Here is a 24,281-nt window from a genome sequence, read left to right as displayed (position 1 = left end):
CAATATTTCATAAAAGTTAAGTGAGGTGCGTGCACGTGTGCGTGTACGCATTTACATGAGAACAAGCGGAAGTGCTTTTGTCCAGGGTAACTTGGTGTCTTCACAACATTCAGCCAATCTGCTTTCAAAGTGCCATTTTCACGCTCACAGCGCCACCTGACTGTAGATGGGAGGCACAGAGTGTTTTAGCTTGAACCCCTACAGAGCACTTACTTCTTGTTCGGGCTTTCTTAATAAAATGGATGCCATTATCACTGGAGTTTAGGTTTAGGTATGTCCCACCTTGGAATGATCTCTGTCAAAAGAGCTTTTGCGACGGCACTTCTGTCAACATGTTTAGTTGGAAATGCCTCGACACACATGGAAAAACATGCAAACCACAGTTTCAAATATGTTTACAGTCAGATTTCAGAGAAGAGCGATGTTTTCATAGTGTTTCAACGTCATGAACTACTCCGAAGGGATAAGGGGAGTTAGTGTAGATCATGACCGCTTTAGATGCTAATTTGCAGGCCTCAGTTAAAGCCACAAGTTCTGCTGTTTGTGCAGAGTAATTAGATGACAGTGAGCCAGATAAGATGACAGTGAGCCAGACGCCCACACATTGTTTTTAGAGCAGACAGCGTATCCTACCCAATTCAGTCCGATGTCAGAGCAGGAGGAGAAACCATCAATGAACGGTATTAGGTCAGGGTTAATCAGCGGTCGGTCAGAGAGGTCAGCACGAGGTGTGCAGACCTGACAGTGAAATTGGGGAGGCCAAGCAAGATGGTGGCATAGCGCAACCACCTGGCAGCAGACAAGTGTCATGCATTTTGATCAAGCAAAATAATAAACATTACGAGAAACAAGGACTGTAAGATCGAAGCCAAAAATGTCACGTGAAGCTTAAACAGCTTCTTCAGCTGCTAAAAAAACAAAACCAGGAAGTTCCACAGTCACAGGGTCAAGTTTGGATGAAAAGTAGGCCACCAAACGGAGTTTATCACCATGCATTTATAACAAGACAGAAGAGAGAAATCCTCCCTTTTTATCCACCGTTTGAACAACAGGACAGGAGGGGTCAGAAGACCCGAGGCAGGTGGCGACTGAGACAGGGCTTGTTTTAATCAGAATCAGAATCAATTTTATTGGTCAGGTATGTTTAACACCCAGGGAATTTAATTCAGTAGACTGTGCTCTCTCTCTACAAAATAAACATCAAATAATAACAAATAGCTAAAATATAAACAATTGCTCGAAGGAGCGCTCAGCTTCAGGAAGAAACATGCAGAGAGAAACTGTAAACTCTAAACAATCCTTCCTGAGGCTCCATCAAGGACACACAGATAGCAGCCACGTGGGCGCTCCAAAACAATGTTGTTAGAGTCAGTCTGTCAGAGGATTGTTTGTACCATTGTTTTCCATAAACATGGTCGAAGTTGTTAGACGCATGAGAGGTACAGTGTAAGTCAGTAAGTCGCTTGAAGTCTGAGTCAGGAGCAACTTTTCTTTTGTCATTTTAATAAGTTGCTGGGTCGATTGTCCTAACTGTATTCTCAACTCATAGATATATTTCAGTTCAAATGGGGCCCATTGTACAGCTGTAACACGTGTCAGGATCAACATCATTAGGTCCATGATGAGAAACCAGAAATGAATGACGTATCTTTAGATTAGAAACCCTTTGTCTAATGGTTTCCCCAGAGGCAGATATAGAATAAATCTATCTGCCTCTGTATCTAATTGGGGTAGACAAAATATATCTGTGATCTATGATCACAGAATGAGTAGCCTTAAAATCAACCATAAATTTCACCAGTTTCACAAAATTTCTATCGTAAACACACAGGTTCGTTTTGAAATGCGGGAGAATCAAAATAACCTAAGTACCCAAAATAAGTAACTAAACAAAAGTTCCTAAAAAATAAGTGAATAAACACAAGTTTCTAAAAATCAGTAAATAAACATATGTTTCTGGCAGGGGTTGTGTTTGTAACTCTAAGTGTGTTAATGCCTCCTGTGTGTGTAACCTATGTGAATCAGTAGAAGCAGGCGCCGTTTCAACAGAGTGTAGCAGTGTGTGTGTGTGTGTGTGGTATCTCACGCCCCTGGGCAGGACCCTCAGCAACCGGGTTGACGTCTGCACCTGGAGTCCCAACCTCCCGTCCGTCCCCACCGGTGGCTCCTCCTTCAGCTCCTCCTCGCTGCGGGCAATCGTCCCTTCAACGGTCAGGTTGCCAGCAGTAATGGTACACGTCAGAATGTCAGTCAAGGGCTCGGCCCCCTTCGCATCCGTGTCTTTGGGACAGGCCCTGGAAATGGGCAGCTTATGCAACAGTGTCTCTCTTTTCTTTTCTGCTCCCTTCTCGCTCATTCACCATGTCCTGAGCGTGTAAAACGTGTCTTCGGAGCTCTCCATACCTTACACACCATGACGCCATGTCTGCCCTGCAACATCCATAGTGTGGTTGCAGAGGAGGCCTGAGTGACGGTTAAAGGCTTCCGTCAGGCAATGCAGGAAATCAGCAGCTTGCTTCTCTGGGCTGCATAACACTCCTGATAGCGCCGGTATCAGTGTTTCTGAAGAATTCGTCTCTCAGGTCTCGGGTCAGAGTAGCAACAGCAGCTTTGTATTCCAGTGTCTGTGTTATTCCAATCTGGATGCTTTGCTCTTTGGTCTGGAGCTGGCAGTGTTAGGGCTGTCATAACGTTGCGATGTTGAAGAACCGTTAGCTGGGCCCTGTTGACCACGGGGGGAGGCTGGTCGTCTGGTTCCGGCTGGTCTGGTTCCAGTGGTGGCAGGGACGGCGGCATGGGAGGGTAGGAGTCCAGGTCCGAGTCCGTCACCCTGAGGGCCTGCAATGGTGCCTGCAATGGGGCATATAAGGAGACAGGCGTGAGGTATCACTAGACCTATATGGAGGTGGGCTGAACTGGTTTTTTCTTCCAGTTACATCTCCACCTTAAACTCTTCCCTCTGCCATCTTTTACATGACCTTTTTTCCTCTCTCTCTTTTGCAGCGAGAGTCTCACTGCAGTTTTCCACATTGTCATGCATTTGCTATGACTCCCATATCTTTTCAAATCCTTAACTTTCACCTTTACCTTTTTCTTTTATTTATACTGTCTTTATTTATATTATTATTATTATTATTATTATTATTATTATTATTATTACTATTATTATAACTGATTTAAGTTCAACGAAACTCATTCAATCATCCACTCATTCAGACATTCGAAACATTTTTCACCGTATTAGTTTTTTTTTTTTGTTGTTTGTTTGTTTTTTCCCTTTTTTCCTGTTTTCTCTTTTTCTTTTTTTTTATATCATAATATTACACAATGGACTGTCGGGGAAAGGTACTTGACACTTAGTGGATCCGGACCCCCTGTTACAGTCAAGACGTCTCTTGCTGGCTTTCCTAACTTTATAGTGCCGAAATGCTAAGGGCACTGGCTTGCCACGAGGATATTCTCACCCTTTGAACATCCCTGGAAAGTCCCCTGATTCTTCACTTTTATAGTGCTCGAAATCATAAGAGCACTGAGTCCCCCGGAGAAAATCCAGAGCTCCTAGCTTCATAAAGTTTGAAATACTAAGAGCACCTTGAATTTCCCACTGGGAAGTCTGATTCCTTTTATATTTTTTTAGTGCTCGAAATCATAAGAACACTGAGTCTCCAAGAAAAAATCCCTGATTTCTATTCTTTATAGTGCATGTAATCAGAAGAACACTCAATTTTCCCCCTGGAAAATCTCCGGATTTTCAGATTTTATTGTGCTTGAAATCATAAGAGCACTGATTTTTCCTTGGAAAGTCCCTGATTTTCTCTCTTTATAGTGCTTGAAATCATAAAAACACCCGTCTTCCCTTTCCCAGAGAGTCCATAATTATGATTTGAATAGTATCTCACCCAGTATTCTCTCGGATCTAGTCCCTTGGATCCAGGCAGCCGTAGACGCAGGAAACGAGATTCCGGCTCCCCTGTTCAAACAGGTGGACTGAGTTTTTTTCCTCAGGCTGGCCAAGCACCGTTCTCCCGTTCCTCTCGTGTAGCAGCTCGCTGGATCCTGCCGACAACGCCAAATTGTTGTGGAATTTTTTCCATTACCAAAGAGTGAAAATAAAGAGTGAGAAGATCTATTCAAAAAGGAACCCCAAGATCGATCTGGTCTCAATGAACATTTATTCGAAGGCAAGATAAGCGTTCGAAGACCCCTCTCTCCCACGGTGAGGAGAGAAAGAGGCCCCGAGAAAAGGCAAACATGAACACTTATACATTTCCATCACATTACACAGATCACTTCCCCATCACGCCACATAGAGCCACTGCCCACCTGGCAGGGCACAATCTATCCCCTAGTGTGAGAAAAGAGACTACATGACTATTTACCATCTCCCAAGGCTGAGAAGGAGATGGAGTCCAGTGAGAAAGAGCCTGGGTGACTCTTCCCACATGTACAGAGTGTGAGAAACAGAATAAAGGGAACAAAATGATGGGAAACAAAACACCCAATATGCTGTGCATGTAGTATTCTAAGACATTTCAGATACATTTCATATGACAGATTCTATGAGACCTTCGTAGTACACATGGAGTAAAATTTTCCATAACAGCTGTGTGTGGCGAGGAGAAATACAGACGTAAACAATCAGCTGTGTTTACATTCAATAGTTTAAACACGGCAGAGTTTTTTTTTTGCCGACGTAACATTGGAAGTGACTATTCTTTCAACCAATCAACGGACTGCAGTGTTTAGCTCCACCTTTTCGGGTTGGCTCGACATTCTTGGCACCCCAACGGAATGGTCCCAAAAAGTAGGACGGTACGGATCAGTTATTTGCGAATCTTTCCCGGAATTATTCTATGGAAATGCCGCAAAATGCACGCCGTACCGAGACAGACAAGCTGGACCGTTCGGTGGAAACCGGGCTTAAGTCACCCAGACCAGCCCACAAAGGACCGTCAGACTGAGCACTTACCCTCTACCCCTTTAATTACATAAACAAAACGTTATGTCATGGTTTGGGTTTTGTTCTGCATTTAATCCTGTTTTAGTTTTCATTAAATTCCCTTGTGTTCTGTGTATCTATGTTCCTAGTGTGTTTTCCTGTATCCTTGTGTTCTTCTATGTTGCCTGTTAGTTTATTTCCTGTTTTGTGTTTTAAGTCTAGTCTTTAGTGTTTCCTGTTTTATTTTGTATATCTGGTTTTGGTGGTGTCGGTGTCTTGGCTTATGTTGGTTCATTGTATTGTCTTGTCGGATGTCAGTTGTCGTGGCCTGTTGTTTCCTCTCCCTGCTCCATGTGTTTCTCCTCGTCGTGGTTTTTGGATTTTTGGTTTTTCTAAGTAAGCCTTTTTTTTTGTTAAAATAAATTAATGTATTCTGCACTTGGGTCCTCCTCCCTGTTTCCTGCCTGCTACTTCGTGACAGAATGAACCGACCAGAAATGGACCCAGCAGAAGATTTTTGGTTAAATAACAAACCTTCTCCCTGGGAGGGGACAAGGCTTGCTTTTTTCCCTGGCACAAGAGGTAGGAGGAGACAAGGCCGGGCAACACGGTGTCCGGACTCCATATCCTCTGAGGCTCTGGTGGATTTTTTAATGGATTTGTACTTGGAGCCAGAAGGCTCCACAAAGCCTCGGCTCAGGCTTCAGGCCAGGTCCAGGAATCAGCCTAGTCCTCAACCCAGACCACAGCAGCCTAAACCTCAGTCCTGGCGTGCCTGCTCGGCCTCCCGGCCGTCCCCCAGAGCTCTCTCCTGTGCCTGCTCGGCCTCCTGGCCGTCCCCCAGAGCTTTCCCCCATGTTTGTTCGGCCTGTATGCCTGAAGGTCCGGAGTCCTTCCTCCGGACCCCCTCCACCCACCCTGGGTTGGTTTTTTGAGTTTTTGGGACATCTGGGAGCTGTCCCTTACTGTCGTGGTTTGGTTTTTGTTCTGTATTTGATCCTGTCTCTTTGATCCTGTCTTGTGTTTTAAGTTCATTGTTTCCCTTGTGTTCTGTGTATGTATGTTCTTAGTGTGGTTTACTTTAGTCCCTAGTGTGTTTTCCTGTATCCTTGTGTTCTTCTATGTTGCCTGTTAGTTTATTTCCTGTCTTGTGTTTTAAGTCTAGTCTTTAGTGTTTCCTGTTTTATTTTGTATATCTGGTTTTGGTGGTGTCGGTGTCAGGTTGTACTTTGTACTTGTCTTCAGTGTTCTGGTCTTGTGTTCTTTGTTCCTTGTGTTTCCCGCCTTAGTGATTACCCTGATGTTCCTCACCTGTCTCGTTAGTCTCACCTGTGTCTGATTACCCCTCGTCTATTTAGTCTCTGTGTCTGCCTCAGTTTCTTGTTGGTTCATTGTATTGTTTTGTCAATGTCTCGTGGTCTGTCGTCCTGGAATGCGTTTCATCTCCCTGCTCCCTGTGTTTTCTCCTCCTGGTTTTTGGATTTTTGGTTTTTGGTTTTCGAGACGTTTTGGATTTAGTTTTTCAGTAAGTTTTTGTTTTGCCTTTTTGTTAAAATAAATTAAGTGTATTCTGCACTTGGGTCCTCCTCTCCTGTTTCCTACCCAGATCGTGACAAAATTGTGAGTTTGGATTACTGATGTTGTATCCGAACTCTGCTGAGGTGGAGTGGAGGTGACTGGGGCAGAGGAGGGTCATCAAATGACAAACTGACTGCAAACTGATTGACTGCAAAAGAAGAAATTTTAAAATTGACCGCAGCAGGATGATTGGTTGAGAGATGTTGTGATAGAATTATTACTTATAGCGTAAATGCCCCAAATCAGCTGATCAAGGAGCAGGATGGTGGAAGTAGTAGAGAGGGAGTGGCTAAATCGAATGAAAGAATCTAAATGAATGTATGATATGTAACTATTATTCATGCTTGAACTTGTGCTGAGCTCCATTGCTATCCAAAAGCACATCCTTCTGCAGGGATAGATGATGGAGTTTGACAACAGGGAGAATCGTGTACAGTACAGCAGTCAGGAGATTTGGGCTGCCTTTGTTGGATATCAAGACACAGATTGGAGTCTAAAGCTCCTGTTCTAGTTAGAGGAGTACAGACTAACATATGCTCATTCCACATTTATACTGTACGGTATGTCTCACCTACTTATTCACCCACTGCTGGCAGAGGCTGCTATGTAAAGTGACCATCAGAATCCCATTCATTCACATATACACTCTGCTCACAAAGCATTGGGAGAAACTTGGGGTACATCAGACGTGTCTATTATTATTTTTTTTGCAAATTAATGAATAAATAAAATTAGCATGCTTGGTGTGAATAGGTTAAAATGCTATAACAACACATTATTCATATTATCCCAAACACATTTCATTGAAGTATGTGTCCATAAACAGCCCCAGATTTCTTAAGACCCTGTGCAGCAAGGATCTGCTGGTGGCTTTTCTAAAAATAGAAGTCCAGAGCTTCCTTCGTCAGCCCTGTTCCATCTTTTTTGGCTCACTGCAAAGAGCTGAAAGAGAAGGCAAGCATTTCAGACAGATGGAATATTAACTGTGCTCAGACGACCATTGATCCACAGGCCACATATAAAGAAGGACCTGGTTTTCAACAAAATCAAATTATATCAATGGGATTGATTAGTTATACGTACCAGTTTGATTTGAAACAACAACTTATGCATAGCACGTCATTTATACATATATCGTATATTTATACAAGTTAATGTTATAATTAAACCTGAGTTGATAAATGTTCTGAATATTCTGAATATGATATGGAACATGGGCCTAGGATCAGTGAGGGACAAAACTTCTGGTAATAACTTGTCATACTGTTAAATGTTTTACAATTAAAGAAACATGACCTGTTTTTTACATACTGTCTGAAATATGGACATAGTCTCAGTGACCTCAGCCATCTGTTTCTGAAACACACTTTTGGAGTCCAATGATGGTGTTGGCTATGTTGGAAATGCTATCTCACACTAACTTTAGACAACCAGCCATGAGCCTCCTGCCAAACAGATAAAAAAGAACCCATCATCTTATGCGTGACCTAAAGTCTATTGATACCAAATGAATTTAACCTGCCTGTTAACGTGTTTATAGATGGTGATAAAATAGACAATTAAACATTAGAGTATCTATAGCCTTGTTCACATTTCAGCTCCAAATCAGATTTTTAGCACATCTAGATGTATGTACCGTAAATTCCGGACTATTGAGCGCACCTGGATATAAGCCGCACCGGCTAAAAATAAGTAAATAAATGTATTTGTACATATATAAGCCTCACTTGATTATAAGCCGCAGGTGTCCACGTTATAACAAGAGCTATTTACACAGAAAGACGTGACACAAAAACATTGTTTTAACTTTTAATTAAATACGTAGGCTACCGGTAACATCCGCAAATACGAAGCCTAGTGGACATCCTTTATCGAACAGGGTCTGTAACACGGCTGATGGAAAAGATTACCTTAATACAGTAATGCATTTCACAAGAAAAAGTCCATCCATTCACTGCCTCAGAATGACTTCATTACTCACTTCCTCAGTGTCTTTTTCGTTGTCGCTGTCAGTTTCAACTTTACGTGCAGCAGCTCTATTAGCTTCTTTGACAGCCAGGTCGATCGCCTTTAACATGAAAGCTGCATCATATGTATTTGTCCGTGTGTTTTCCATGATGAGGGTGCATGCATGAAGCACAAAATGACTGATATAAAGATCCGACGCGACAAGGTGAAATGTTTTTGCGGCAGAAGCTCATTGTCCCGCAAGAAAAATCCATAAATAAGCCGCATCCTTGTAAAAGCCGCAGTGTTCAAAACGTGACAAAAAAGTAGCGGCTTATAGTCCGGAATTTACGGTAGTTTGTTTTTTTGCTATTCTGGACACAAAAAGCCAAATGAGATCTGACATACTCAGGTGGTTTCGAACGCAATTCAAATCGGTTTCCTACAGATCAGATGCAATCTGAACGTCTCGGTCGCTTCAATGCGTCTTCTGCATTACTGGCAACATGACTCCATCGACAGTAATTACGGCGTAGATCCAGCAAGCTGGAAGTTAACTTTGGTCAGTGAAAGAAATCTGAATAAAACAAACGTAGTAAACAACCCCATGGACGGATTTCTCCAAAAGCTTGTTTGCGTCTGAAATAGACACAATTCTCTGTCATCTATTTTGCTGTTGTATTTCCTGGGTGTTCCATCGTTAATTAATTTAGAACTGACTATAACTACTCCTGTTTCTTCTCTGAACTGAATACGTTGCTCGAACTGTTTAAAGTGGCGAGTAGGCCTATAACACGTAGAGAAGTTATATTTCAGGGTGCAGCTCTAAACATCAAAAACAGAGCGGCAAGGAGATATCAAACATTAACAAGAAAAAAACAACTCAAAGCCAGAAGAAGCTATTCATAATTGTACATCTTCAACTAAAATACTCTGGCACTTTTTCAGTCTCTGTGGAAGAATGAAGCATATCAGTAAAAAAATAATCATTAACTGAACAGACTATAGCCTAAAGTAAAATCATGCAGGACATATAAAGTGTCCTCCCCCCTCTCGATCAGCTCCAGGAGCTCCATGACCTAAAGATCTTATTGGTAAGTGGGCTGAGATTTACACAGTTTGATCCCTTATGTCTAACATAGAGCAGGTTAGGTGTGCAGCATAAGTTACCGTTGCGACATACCCAGGTAAGAAATGAACGACCCTCGGAGGGCTGAAACATGGTGGACACAAGAGATTGTGCTGAGTCGTTGCATCTCAACCAGAAGGTCACTGGTTCAAGCTGCTGCCCAGACACTTAACCCTGAATTGCTCCTGCTGCTTTGTTGGCAGTGTATGAATGGAATTAGTTACTTCTGATGTTCTCACTACAGCAACCACTGCCATCAGTGTTTGAAAGTGTCATGCAGTGTAAACGCACTTTCAGTCGTCAGAAGAGTACAAAAGCGCTGTATAAGTCCAAGACCATTTTTACAGCACTTGAGAAAAGAAGTCAATGAGAAACTGAAAAACTGCAGTTCCTTGGATTAATTTTTCAACGCTGTAGGTTGCCACTTTTCATTTTTATTTCTAAGTTAACTAGTAGCTTACGTTGCACATAACAGGTGAGAAGAGTCTGCAGCCTCTGTGGAAAACATTGTGCCTGAGTCTGACAGCTTCTGATCATTTGTATGCACCCATAACTGCATAAGAACCATACTAGTAAGCCCAGATATCAATGAATCATAGACACCAGGTCAAAATGGAAATAGGATACATACACCTTGTGACTTTGAAAGAAATTTTTTTTTATTTGAAACCTGTAAATTAAGCATTTAACAGGTTTCAACTGGACGACATACTGTACATTATTTGCAGAAAATTATCTGTTTAGGTTTTCTCATTGGTGTGGAATCTATTTACTGATTTTAGAATTTATTTTCTCTTAATCATGCAAAACATTTTTGTCAAGTTGAAGAAAATGTGTTTTGATGATCTAGAGGTTTCAAGAACATGTCCTTCTTAAAACCAAAATGGTGACAACTCTTGAAGGACAATACAACAGGTTTTCCTTCAATAGGTTTTCCTTCAATAGTGTAATGTAATGTAACAGAGAACCTGGGACTGAAGCATAAGAAAGACAAGATTTTTATTTGAAGTACTGGAAAAAAAAAAAGTTCAATTTCTGTTGAATTAATGCAACAGCCTTAAGCTTTCATCTAAATGACACATCTGGGGCAACAGCTCTGGACTTTTTTTAAGTATAGTATTACTGGGCTGTATGAACTAATTAATCCACTCATTGCATCTTATTAAGGGGATAGAGCCTTCACACACTGTTACATGCTAAAAGCTTAGCTCTGCACAATCTGGATTTACAGAAAGAATTCTCAACACTTCATGGAACCTGTTCCTTTTGATTTTTCTTCGTGAAGGACTTTCTGCATTAAACTCCATATACCTCTTCATGAAGCAATGTTAAAAGGAAATAATGCGTGTGTACAAGGCAGTCATATCCCATAAAGCTGTTAAGATATATCCAAAAAATAACCGATTACAATACAAGGGGAATAAAAAAAATCCATCAACAGGAAAAAGACCACCTTCAAATCAGGAGACACTGCAGGAGTCAGAGAAGCACAATAAGGCTTGAACCAGCAGATGAGAGCGGCACAGCTGCAGCAAAAGGAACGAGCAGAACAGGATCTGTCTCAAAGAAACTGTGGGCCTCTATCCGCGGAATCACCAACATGGACACAAGTCCATGTTTTAGAGAATGTAATGTGAACGAGCACAGAATCTTGATTAACCCACAATCAGTAATTAAGATTTTTAAAACCATACGGACCAACAAAGCAACACGGCCCGTGATGTGATCTGACTGGCCTGCATTTTAGTGTCATTACACCACTTAACAATGTATACAATTTTTTCAGAATTTCCTTGATTTATGAGCAACAATTTGAGATCAAATTGAATACCTTTAGCTTGAGTTATGTTGGGGACCATTCTTGGTAGAAGTACCTGAGTATAGCTGATCAAAAATGCAGAACATGCAGACAGTCTCCTTGCAATCCCTCAATCACGATGAAGGTCCATCCATCTAAAAAAAAGTAAGCATTAATGGTGGTAAAATTACATTGTACTCACATTTTTTGGAATATTTTGGTCTGCTTTGGGATTTGATCAAAGAGATTGTTGGGAACTTGGGGCACATGTACATTTAGAGACCAAAGTTGAATAAGATGACAACAACAACCAAGAAGCTGGCAGAGGAGCTAGAAGAGATCAAAAGACCCCTCAACTTTATGTCTGAGGAGATTAGTAAAGTGATTCAACAGCAAGTCAATGTTATGGGTCTCATGGAGGAGGTCCGTGATCTCAGGGCCACAATCAATCAAAAAGACCAAATGATTAAACTACTGGAACAAAGGATTGATGATTTGGAGCAATCCTTTTGTATCAATGATATTTTCATCTCTGGGCTGGATAAGAAACATCACTGGCTATGCCAAGGCCATAGCCAGTGACTGGCAAGGTGAGGAAGCATCACCTGAGAACCTGCACACATTCTCCATGTTACTATTTGAACTATTTGTCAAACAAGTTAAGTTCAGATGTAGTGTGGAAGTCGAAAGAACGAGCTGAGAGGATTAGGTTCAGGAGCCGGTGAGTTTATTCTCAGACTTCCATCAAAACAATAACAACATTCACCCGGAAGTGCTATCCCTTATATCCTCCTTTCTCCGGCCTATCTGCCAATCCCATCTGGTGATGAGCACCCCTAGTGGACCGCCACACAGGCCCCCCCCGAAACACCAGATTTGGCATAAAGAAACCAAACTGCAAAGCAACAGGAGGAAACAGAAACAAACCATAAAAAAACAAACAAAAACACCATCACATTCTTCTAGGAGGGTTAACTGGACGTCCATAGCGGCTAACTTGCCCAGTACCCTCGGGTAAACATGACACCTCCCGCGGGGGACGACCCCGCCGGCGGCGAGCCTGGCCCGGAACAGCGGACAATTCAGCCTGTCTGTTCAATGCAGGAACAGTGTCCGCCACTGCTGCCCGCGGCCGGCCACGACGAGGAGGAAGCGCAGGCACCGTCACGCTGTCCGGGTCCTGATGGGCCGGCTTCACTCGATCAACCGACACCCGCTCATGTCGACCACCAAAGTCAATAATGAAGTTTTTAAGCCCCGCTTTCACCACTCGAAAGGGGCCATCGTAAGGAGGCTGGAGTGGGGAGCGATGCCCGCCGTGCCGAATAAATACAAATTTGGCCGCCTGGAGGTCCTTTGGCACGTGGGAGCGGGGCAGACAGTGATGCACGGGTACAGGAACCACTGCCTTGGTAGCCCCCTGCGCAGCGGGCCGCCAGGCCCCCAACGTCCCTTGAGCCAAGTTCGCAGGCAGGAAATCCCCCGGAACCCTCAGCGGCTGACCGTAAACCAGCTCTGCAGCTGAAGCCTGGAGGTCCTCCTTCGGGGCCGAGCGCAGGCCCAACATGACCCATGGCAGCCGGTCAACCCAACCACTGTCTGTGAGACTGGCCCGCACAGCAGCCTTCAGCGAGCGATGGAAACGTTCGCAGAGTCCGTTTGCCTGCGGGTGATACGTCGTCGTGCGATGTAGCTGCACTCCCAGCCCCGCAGCCATTGCATTCCACAGCTCCGACGTAAACTGGGCTCCCCTGTCAGAGGTCAAATCAGATGGCGTTCCAAACCGCGAGACCCAGCTGCTGATAAAGGCCCGGGCAACCTCGTCGGTAGTTGTGGACGAGAGGGGAACCACCTCTGGCCACCTCGTAGTCCTATCCACCATCGTGAGGAGGTGAGTGCAGCCCCGGGAGGAAGGCAGAGGACCAACCAGATCCACATGCACATGATCAAACCTCCGCTCCGGCACCATGAAGGGTTCCAGTGGCGTCCTGATGTGCTGATGGATCTTAGCCCGCTGGCAGGGTACACATGCGGCTGCCCATCCCCTGACGTCCTTCCGCATGCCAGGCCAGACAAACTTTGCACTCACCAGCCTGACGGATGCCTTCACGCCAGGGTGAGAGAGAGCATGAACGGCGTCAAACACCCGTCGGCGCCAACCTGCAGGAACCATAGGGCGGGATGGACCAGTTGACACGTCACACAGCAATTTGGTCCCATTTTCATGGCAGGGAACCTCCACGAACCGCAAACCTGTCACTGCTGTGCGCCAGGCCTGAAGGTCCTCATCTCTGCCCTGATCGACTGCCATCTCTGCGAAATCCAGGCCCAGGTGCACTGCAGAGATAAGCACCCGTGACAGACAGTCCGCTACACCATTGTGCTTCCCCGCCACATGCCTAGTGTCTGTGGTGAATTCTGAGATGGAGGCCAGCTGGCGTTGTTGTCGGGCAGACCATGGCTCCGAGGTCTTACCCATAGCGAAAGTCAGGGGCTTGTGGTCCACAAATGCAGTAAAACAGCGACCCTCCAACAGAAACCTGAAATGGCGAGTGGCCAGAAACAAGGCCAGGAGCTCTCTGTCAAAAGCACTGTAGATTCTCTCCGCAGCCCGTAGCTGCCTGCTGAAAAAGGCGAGAGGCTGCCATGCCCCCGCTACCCACTGCTCACAAACCGCCCCCACAGCTACGTCCGACGCATCCGTGGTGAGAGCCAAAGGAGCAGTAGGAGAGGGATGCGCCAGCAAAGCAGCGCCCGCCAGAGCAGACTTTGCATCCTCAAATGCCTGCACTCTGACCGGAGACCAGTCTACCTCCTGTGAAGCTTTCTTCCCCCGTAAGGCCTCATACAGGGGGTGCATGAGATGAGCTGCTCGTGGGATGAAGCGGTTGTAAAAGTTTACCATCCCGAGGAACTCCTGCAGCGGTTTGACCTTCAACGGTCGAGGGAAGTTCGCAATAGACTCCACCCTTGTAGGCAGTGGCACAGCCCCCTGCGAGGACACCCGGTGCCCAAGAAAGTCAATTACGGCTACTCCAAACTGGCACTTGGCCGGGTTAACAATCAGGCCGTGCTCGTTCAACCGGCTAAACAGCACCCTCAAATGCTCTATGTGCTCCCTGGCAGAAGAACTGGCCACCAAAATGTCATCCAGGTACACAAACAAAAAGGGTAAATCCCGTAGAACAGAGTCCATGAGCCGCTGAAAGGTCTGTGCTGCCCCCCGCAGACCAAATGGCATCCTCAGGAACTCAAATAACCCAAACGGAGTTATTATGGCAGTCTTTGGTATGTCCTGCACATGTACTGGTACCTGGTGGTAGCCGCGCACCAAATCCACCTTAGAAAAGATGGAAACCCCGGCCAGCCGCGCAGAAAAGTCCTGGATGTGCGGGATGGGATAACGGTCCGGTGTGGTGGCGCTGTTCAGCCTGCGAAAATCACCACACGGCCGCCAGCTTCCACCGGGCTTTGGCACCATGTGTAGGGGAGAAGCCCATGGACTATTGGAGCGACGTACGATCCCCAGTCTTTCCATCGCCGCGAACTCCTGCCGGGCTAAGACCAGTTTAGCTGAGTCCAGCCGCCGTGCATGCGCGAAAACCGGCGGGCCCGCTGTAGGGATGTAATGCTCCACCCAGTGCTTCGCGACTGCCGCCGAAAACGTCGGCACAGTCAGTTCTGGAAACTCCGCGAGAAGGCGCTGATAAACATCCCCCACAGCCAGCATATTGGCGAGGGCCACGGGCTCCAGCCCCCCCAATGTGCAAGGGTAGGTGGAGAAAGCGACGGCGTCAATTAAACGGCCATTCGCGACGTCTACCAGCAGTCTATTTGCGCACAAAAAATCCGCCCCTAATATAGGCACAGCTACTGAAGCAACCGCAAAATCCCAAGTAAACCGACGGTCACCTCTGCGACGACGGTCCGAAACAGCAGCCACAGCGCCGTCCTTGAGCTCCTCCGGCACAGTCCAGGCCGGTGCCAGCAGCATGGCCTGCACACTGTACTGGCGAGCAGCCAGAAGAATCCTGTCTGCCTCCTCAGCCAAACCCCGGTAATCTTTTGTGGCGAGCAGCGGTGAGTTGGCCAACGCCGTGCGCACCGGAGGCGGGAGCTGACGGAGAAACAGCTGTACAAACAGGAACGAAGCATCCCCCGAACCGAGCAACGCGAGCATGTTCTCCATCAGTTCGGTAGGTTTGCTGTCCCCCAGGCCGTTGAGAGACAGGAGGCGGTCGGCTCGCTCAGAATCGGACAGCTGGTAGAGGCGCAGCAGTGAAGCCTTCAACGCTCCATACTTGTCCGCAGCCGGAGGATCCCTCAGCACCCCCATGACGCGCCGCATCGTCTGTGCAGAGACGACATGGTAGTACCGTGTCTCGTCCACCGTGACCCCCCGAAGCCGAAACTGGGCTTCCACATGCTGGAACCAGGGTTCGGGGTCATGTTGCCAGAACTCCGGGAGTTTTACCGTCGCAGCGTACACGGCAGGAACCGGCTGCAATGGAGCCGGGGCAGCAGAGGCGGAGGCGGCGGCGGCGTGATCGGCGGCGCTCAACATGTTCAACAAACGTCAGGGTCACCAATGTGGAAGTCGAAAGAACGAGCTGAGAGGATTAGGTTCAGGAGCCGGTGAGTTTATTCTCAGACTTCCATCAAAACAATAACAACATTCACCCGGAAGTGCTATCCCTTATATCCTCCTTTCTCCGGCCTATCTGCCAATCCCATCTGGTGATGAGCACCCCTAGTGGACCGCCACAGTAGAACATTTATTTTGAATTATGTCATTGATTACTTTCCAAGTTGTATGTATTTTTTTTTTACTGTCCTCCAACATTTTACTATTACCTTTTTCTATACTCTCATAATGGTAATCAGTTTGTTCTTATATGTCTTGTATTTTTATTCACTAGAAATGTCTTGTACAGTAAATTTTTATTCTTGCATGCCCGCTGCATATCTGTTTCTCATCCAAGGTTTTCTTTTATCTTCATCTTTCATCTTTCATTTTCTGATAGGACAATTTTTGTTGTCTGATTGTTATTTAACATTAAAACTGTAAACGAGAACTCATGATACCCTTGATTTGGAACATTTTTTAGATGAGCTTTATGTAGTCCATTTTCTGTAAACTGTAGTTCCACCCCGGCACACTTACGTCACTAACCTCCGCCGCCGTCACATGATTATTACATCACCTAGTGAAAGTGCAGTCAGATTGTCAAAACATCACGGTCGCCGGTTTGATGACCCTGATTAGTCTCACCTGTCTCTTTAGTCTCACCTGTGTCTGATTACCCCGGCGTTCTTTGCCTTTTACAACACAGAATCTTGTTTTTCCCATGTGTCTGACACCACATGAATGAACCAATACACATACCTAATACTTGAATTCTTAAATATAACACACATCTGAAGGTGATTATTCACCACTACATAATGTTCTATAATCAAGAGTTTAGTTATATGGTATATTAAAGGTTTGTTTACCCAATAACATTACATCAGCAAGGCTACTTAACTAAAACAAACATTTGGGTTTCAGGAAAGAATACAATTAATTTTGAATATGAACAGCCACATAAATGATAGCACATCCAATGATTGGTTTTAATAGCAAACATTTATTCCAGTCATTACGACAATTCACATCTTGCCATCTAACCTGATAAACGTGCTGTGAAAACTCAGTGTGATTGCTTCAACTCTCTTTAGCCAATACTTTGTTATATTTTGACCATTACACAAAAACGTTAGGGTTAGTATTGAACCCTTTTTTTTCATTTGATCTCAACTAATGCTCAATCCATTTTTACGTCATTTTTTTCTTGCTGCATAGAATTCATACAGCTGATCACAGTATCAGAAAACATTAATGATTCATCCAAAGACAACACAAGAGGCTACACATGCAGAGAGCATCCATTCACAGTTCTACCCATAGGATCTACATATCTACTCATGTGTCACATAACACTTCTTGATTTTCACAGGCCTTTGGGATGGACTCTAAATCAGACAAATCTTATGAAACAACGCAATATAAATATTCTTTTCATATCCTTTTTTTTTTAAATATCCAATCTATATATAATATATATCTTACTCTGGAGGGATTTCTGTATTTCTATTCATCATCCTAAAGGGAGAATGGACACTGTTAAGGCTTTGATCTAAAGAATGTTAGTTGTATTTTGCACAGTCATACAAGTTCAGTTTTTGTCATACAGACTAGTTTCAGATATATCTTGTAAAAAATGGCAGTCTTCTTTGATATGTCTGCTATAAAGAGGCTGGTATGAAATGTTAATCTAAAGCAAAAGAAAGCTGTATAGTTTTTGTTTGCATCTGAAACATCGCATCAACAGTGTTTTTCTCAGTTAAGTCCTATCAAGTAAGTACTGTATGTAAAATATTTCAATAAAGTAGGCCAATTCAAGATTTAGGTTGATCTACAAGTTGTAAGAAAACAGAAGAGAACAAAGGCTACGCCCTATGAAACCTGTCCTGTCATCAAATCTCATTTGAAGACCCAAAACAACTATAAATGTGTCTTTATTGCAGGTGTTGTACGCATTTCTCTGTTCAATCATTGTCCAGTAACATTTTTTTTTAAACAAATCAATAATCAACAATGTTGTTTTCATTTTGATTAACACACAGAGCACAAATTGAGGCAACCACATATACCTGTACTGCTGCTTGAAATAATAATACCACATCCTTTTTGTGAATTAAATAGTGTGTTTTTGCGCATCTTTTAAAGTGTTGTATTTTCAGTATTCTAAAATATGGGGACTTGAAAAATATAGGGCAAGGGACTTGGCACATTGTTAGTTTTGGTCTTTTGTGGGATTTGTTGACCACATTAAAAATGTAGTGAAACAAAAAGAACCAAGCAAACATTGTACATTGCCACTGAATGTTACTCTTGATACACTATGCTCTATTTATACAACACTATTAAAGTAAGTGTTCTTTTGAGGGTACAATGACACAGAAAAAAAATTTCAAAATACTTTTCTGTCTGTTTATGTCATCACCAGTAAAATCGTCAGCATTGGCCAAGATGGTAGGCATGTCTGGAGTCAACAACAACAAAAAATGCAACATATTCTCACAATGTGTTGAGATATACTGTTTTAATTTGGATTGCAGGCTAAACTTTATCTAGTTATTCATAGTGTTCAGTCACATGACTAGCGCCGAGGCCTGGAGGGCAAAAACAGCTTAGAAAACTGGCAGCCATCATTAAATAATTTCTGTGTTTTCAGCACAGAGTTGTACATTTTCCATCTCTTAAAAAATGTATATAACCTGCAGAGAAAACACAAGATCATTTGCACGATTTAGACACTACTGACCTTTAAACATCATCCAGACACTATTTGAATAGCTAAAAACAGCAAAACCCTCCCTACAACTGTACTTTGGTAATGTTGAAATCAGGATGAGAGCTAACAGAGTACAAACAGCTTTTTCTATTTTTGGTGTGTTAGGGCCAATAGCTCTGCCATTTGTGGAGTAAAGGGCAATAAATTCATCATTGAAGATGAGCGCTAGTTAGCTAGCTAAAAGTAGTGCTAAAATTAGCTAGTGTTGCACGTTACCTGACATTAGTTTACGGAAGACTGTCAGCTGTCACTGACTGTTCAGTCTGTGTTCTCTTGCAGTGATGTGAGTTAAAAGGCGTTAATATGTTATTGAAGTTAACACTAAATGTTGTAGCAAGAGATGTCTGTTCTTTTGTTTCCCCATAGGCGAGCAGAGCATCTAATCCACAAACTGAGCTAATCCATCCCCTTGAACAACAACTGTATTTTGTTTAAAACATAACACTGGTTAAAACACACACTAAGATTGGCAATTTCTCCATGGGTGCAGAAGTAGGTTTTTTTTGTCCCTCCAGGTCGGTACTTCCATTAATGTGTGATGTAATGTGAAAGCTATAAATTGTGATTATAATGGGAATGGTGCAGGTAAAAATCTAATTAAATCAACTTGTTTGAATAGCTGAAACACTCAAAGATGTTCAATGTTTGAGTGTTCAATTAAGAACAAAAGAGTGTATTAAAAATATTCTATTAATTTGGTTAATATTAATAAGAAACATATTTGTAAGAGTTTTATTCCCCTTAAGTCAAAGAGATCAGCTACTGTTTGGCACGGTTACGTAATATACATATTACAAATGACTGTTATGCAAAGTGATTAGAGTTAAATGGAAATCTAGCCTGCATTCATGACATAAATAGGCAGCAGTACTCAGATAAAAAAGATTGTCTTATAACTCTCTGTATGATACACTAATCCTATTGACATACCATTAAATACTTGTGTAAATTCAAAATAAAAGTACATTTATGATATGTGATATCCACTATATAAAAGTGACCATGCAAATGTAACTTGGGTAAAGAATAACTCAGTACAATATATTGCAAGCTTGCTATACAAACACTAAAAGTTACATGATGGTTAATATAATTATTCAAAAAAAAAAAAAAGAGCTTTGGCAAATTTTCTCACATAGTTACACTGGCAAAATATTTTTCACAAGACAATTGTCAATTCTGGAGGTTTTGTATCAAATATAACTTATGTAAAGTGGGTGCTTATTTAGCCACTGAGATACTAATAATTTGCACAATTGTAAAAAACCTAAACCTCTGTAAACAACAAGTTTTGTAATTCTTGAACAGTCGTCTTTTTGCTTTTTCAAACAGTAAATACCCTGTACGTCTGTGTCTTTGAAAAACTCAAAACAAAAAAAAGCATATCAATTGGAGACATGTTTTGTCACCATAAACAAATCACTTGTTTTCTCGTTGAATTGGCGGCTTCTATTTGCCTCTACATACAATTGAATACACTTGGTTAGATTTGCTAGAAAATTTGCTGGTTGTTTAATGGCACTAAAGGAAATTATAGCTCAAAAGTGGATGAATGTTCTGTCTTTCTAGTGCATACAGCAGGGAGCAAGGGGAGTGGTAAACCCAGCAAAATTCACCTGTTATATGCTTATTCTGTTCTGCAAACCAAATACACTGAAAAGTTTTTATTAAAGAAAACGATTACACTGAGGTATTGCAATGCGACAGCAACACTATTTTGGAAAAATGCTACATGCATCACCTTTAAATGTTGGCTAGAACTAATTTGTTGCATTTTACTGATGACCACAATGCTTTACATTAAGTTTATAAAGAACTAAGCTTTACAAATGTTTATTAATTCTTATAAGGAAAATATATGTTTGTTGGCTAGTTTAAACCAGAAGAAATGATCAATATAATTCTCATCTCTGTGCATCCAGTACAGAAGTATGTCTGGGATATGTTTAGCTTCATTGAGACTGTAAGAATGTGAAAACTGGAAGCCTCAATCTAAAATTTGTGAAAGAAATGTTTTCAAACGTGTGTTTCATGACATCGATACAAAAAGAAAAAAAGATATGGTGTTCTTCTTGTTAAAGTACTTTCAACAATTTTTAGACATTTTTAAGGCCAACAACTGCAGAGCCCATACAGTACAGGCAACTACATATCTTTGTGCTGTGCTTGGCAAAATCACATCCCAAACTAATGACTGTAACTCTTTTGTAAACACTAAGAGATAAAAATAATACTGAGTTGCAAAGTGGTGTTTTCACACCATTCTATATGAACAACCTTTATGTCGCTCACCATGAAAACGTGCATGTCCATCAGTTTGAATTATAAAATTTCATTTTTGTAAAGCAGTTTTTGCATTGCCGTATCCATTCTTCATCTTTTTCGGTCTTAATGGAAGATCTCCATAACTATTCATGCTATGGAAATCCACCTATCACTGCCAGTAGTGACATGGTGTATTTCAGAACCCTTGACCCACCCATGTTACCTCCCCTCTTTCTGTTCCTGCAGGCCTTTAGCTTTGGATTTGACAGCTACAACTTTAATTTTTGAAATATTAATTTGAAAGCTACAAAACAACTTTTAAGCAGTTTAAAACCTGCAAAATAAGGGAAGATTGAGGTCAAGTATTGCAGTGAGATTTGGATATGTACAAGTTATCTTATGATAAGAAGACACAGAGTATTTTAATGTTTTGCTGTTTTTTTGTGCTGTAGAATGGGATTGAAATTGTCCAATTGTAAGGATATGCAGATAAGGTCAGGGTTTACAGTATACTAGGTACAGTAAACACATATTTCAGTGCAAGTCACAGCATATTTTACTTCGTAGCTACAGAAGGGATGCTAAGCACACTTATGGTTCAAACAGTTTTCTGTTGAATATGTAGTATATTTACAGAAAAGAGACAAAATACAAAACATATCTCTATATCTTTAACATATTAACGTCATGTTGTTCACTATGTAAAATAAGCCATTCTTTATCTATTCAAATGATACAGTATTACGTATAGTAAATAGTATTTTCTGGTGTAGCACCCTTTTCAAACAAACACATTATATAGAGTGCAGTGAAGTTAACACTGGTTTCACAGCTATGGTACAATTATTTTGTTTAAGTTTGCTACAGTTTAAAAATGACTGTGCTACTCAATTTTTTCTTTTGTTTTGTGATATTCAAAACCAACAGGTCAGTTTAAAAAAGGTTCTCCCGCCCCCATATGACTGGCACAGAATAGACATTACACAATGTTTCCTTGGGAGTGACCACAAAAGGACACAGTGATTATTTCTACATCACTTAAAAGGTTGTGATTACGTGTTAATATGTAAAAACCTCATGCTTCAAAAAACATTTTTTTCTGATATTATTGTGATATTTACAATGGTGGTAGGTACTGACATTTGTCCCAGACATAGGGTTTTCTACAAATCCAGCTGTCCTCTAAGTAGCTACATCTTTAAAGTAATTTATTAACTAGTCCTTAAAAACAGGAGTTATTGACGTTCCCTTGTAGAAAATGTTTCGGGCGTTATCAGGACTGTTGGCTCTCTCTGGAATCAGGATGATATTATTGCCTTTTCTCCGTAATGTTGACTCACGACTGGAGGCTACTGAGTGGGTTTCAGAGGCAGATTCACCACCTCCCCCTCCGCCACCAACTCCGGAAACAGAACCACTTCCATCACCTGGAGTGACCCTTATGGTAGAAAAGCCCTGGGGATGAAGCCTCTGCTCTGACTGGCTGGTGCTCTGGGTGTGAACAGTAACTATAGGTGGCGTGCTAACACTGGCAGTGGTTGTAACAATATGATTGGCACGCTTCCGGTCAATTGACCCTTCACGAATTGAGTCTGAGCTTTCCGAGTCTCTATTAAGATCATTGAGCTCAAAGGACTGCCTCAAACTACCACCTCCAACTAATCCACCTCCTGCTCCACTTGTCCCTGAACCTCCACCAGCTCCTGTGCCATGATCCAGAGAACGCCATCTCCATGATCCAGTTCCATCTGTTGAGGGAGCTTGAATGATTGGCCTGTTGGTTTCAGGATGGGCCTCTACTCTAACAATTGCTCCAGTACTGCCTGAAATGCTGCCGTTGGTGCTACCAAGTGAGCTGGGCCCTGTGGTGCTGGTGGGATCTTGATCAGTTAGCGCTCTGTAGCGAGTTGAGCCTTGGCAACTCCCAGTTGTGCTGCAGCCAATGCTGCTCTCATCTAAGCTCTTGGAGTGGGTCTGTAGTAGACCTTGCTGCTTTGACATAGCAATAACTTGCATAATTCTTGGCTGGGTGCTGTGCCCATTATCATTAGTCCTGCAGGCTGTCTTCTCTGCTGCTCTTTGCCAGTTAGCCTGAACTGTGCTATTTATTGTTGACATCCCCTCACTTCCTCCTCCTTCACTGGTCCTTGGAGATGTAGGGTTGTAATTTTCATGAGCCTCCTCTGGTATGTGGACTAGCTGTGAAGATCCAGGTCTAGATTGCATGGATATCCTTGCTCCTCCAGTGATGCCACTGCAATTACTGGGCAGTGTGTTACAAGTACCTGTGACCAGTTTCGACATGTATGCATGTGCATCAAATCCTCCATTCATGCCCATAGCAGATGGATCTGAGCTGGATCGGAGCTCCATACTGCCATGGTGGTGAGGATGTTGGGATGAATGGCCAGATGAGGAGTCTACAGAGGAGGAGAAGGAGTCTGGGACCTGCAGCGAGCATTTGTGGTTGTTCTTACTTTTCCACTGAGACAGAAGTTGCTTTGAGCGACTGGAGTCCATGGAGGCATGGTGAAGGGTGGCAGCATGACGTCTGGCTGCTTCCTCATATGCTGCCATGGCCTGCGGGGTATGAACCCTAGGAAGGGTGTGGCTAAAGGTCACATAGGCATCTTTGCTCTGGGGGCTGCGGGGGGAGATCACTTCAACATCTGCACTGGAGTGCTTCAGACTGTCTTCAGGCCTTTGCTGCTGAAGACCTCGATGCAAAAGGCCCTCAGTGTGGGCGATAGGTATGCCAGGCTCTCCGGCCATGGTCGCTTTCATTTGCAGGTGATGGAGCACAGCCTCCTGGCTAATGTGGGGCAGGGAGCATGGGGGGCGGTGTAGGGGTGGAGGAGGGCTGGTGCTGATTTCCTCACTAGGCTGAAAATTTCCGACTGCATACAAACCCTGGCAACAAAAGAACACACAGTAAGTTCAGTACCGTTTAATTGATGATTATTTTTCTGACAATATAATTTTTTTTTATTTAGACAGTTTTAGATTTAGGCAGTTTTAGGTTATGTCTCATCTATGGGTCACCTTTATGTTTCTATACAAAACATTTTAAATTTGCTCACAGAAATGTTGCTCGTCATGCCAGCATCATAACTCAGCAGGAGCATTATCTGTCAGTTGGTCAAATAGCTACTTACACTGATATTTTCTAAAATGTCAGAAATTGAACCAGTGTTGTATTTGGTACAGTTATTTATGAACCACAGT

General features: G+C 43.0%; 1 protein-coding gene across 1 annotated transcript in view; it reads right to left on the bottom strand.

Moving 5' to 3' along the window:
- Positions 1–17,007: 17,007 nt before the first annotated feature.
- plppr4b (phospholipid phosphatase related 4b) overlaps positions 17,008–24,281 on the bottom strand; it is a 36,254-nt gene continuing 28,980 nt past the window's right edge. The window contains exon 7 of the mRNA XM_079361641.1: positions 17,008–23,966. Coding sequence (XP_079217767.1) covers positions 22,272–23,966 — 1,695 coding nt within the window. The 3' untranslated portion in view covers positions 17,008–22,271. The remainder of the gene's footprint in view (positions 23,967–24,281) is intronic.

Source organism: Symphodus melops (genome assembly GCF_947650265.1).
Source record: "Symphodus melops genome assembly, chromosome: 14".
NCBI lineage: Eukaryota > Metazoa > Chordata > Actinopteri > Labriformes > Labridae > Symphodus > Symphodus melops.
The sequence above is the reverse complement of the archived record's forward strand: the minus strand, read 5'-3'. Positions and strand labels throughout refer to the sequence as shown.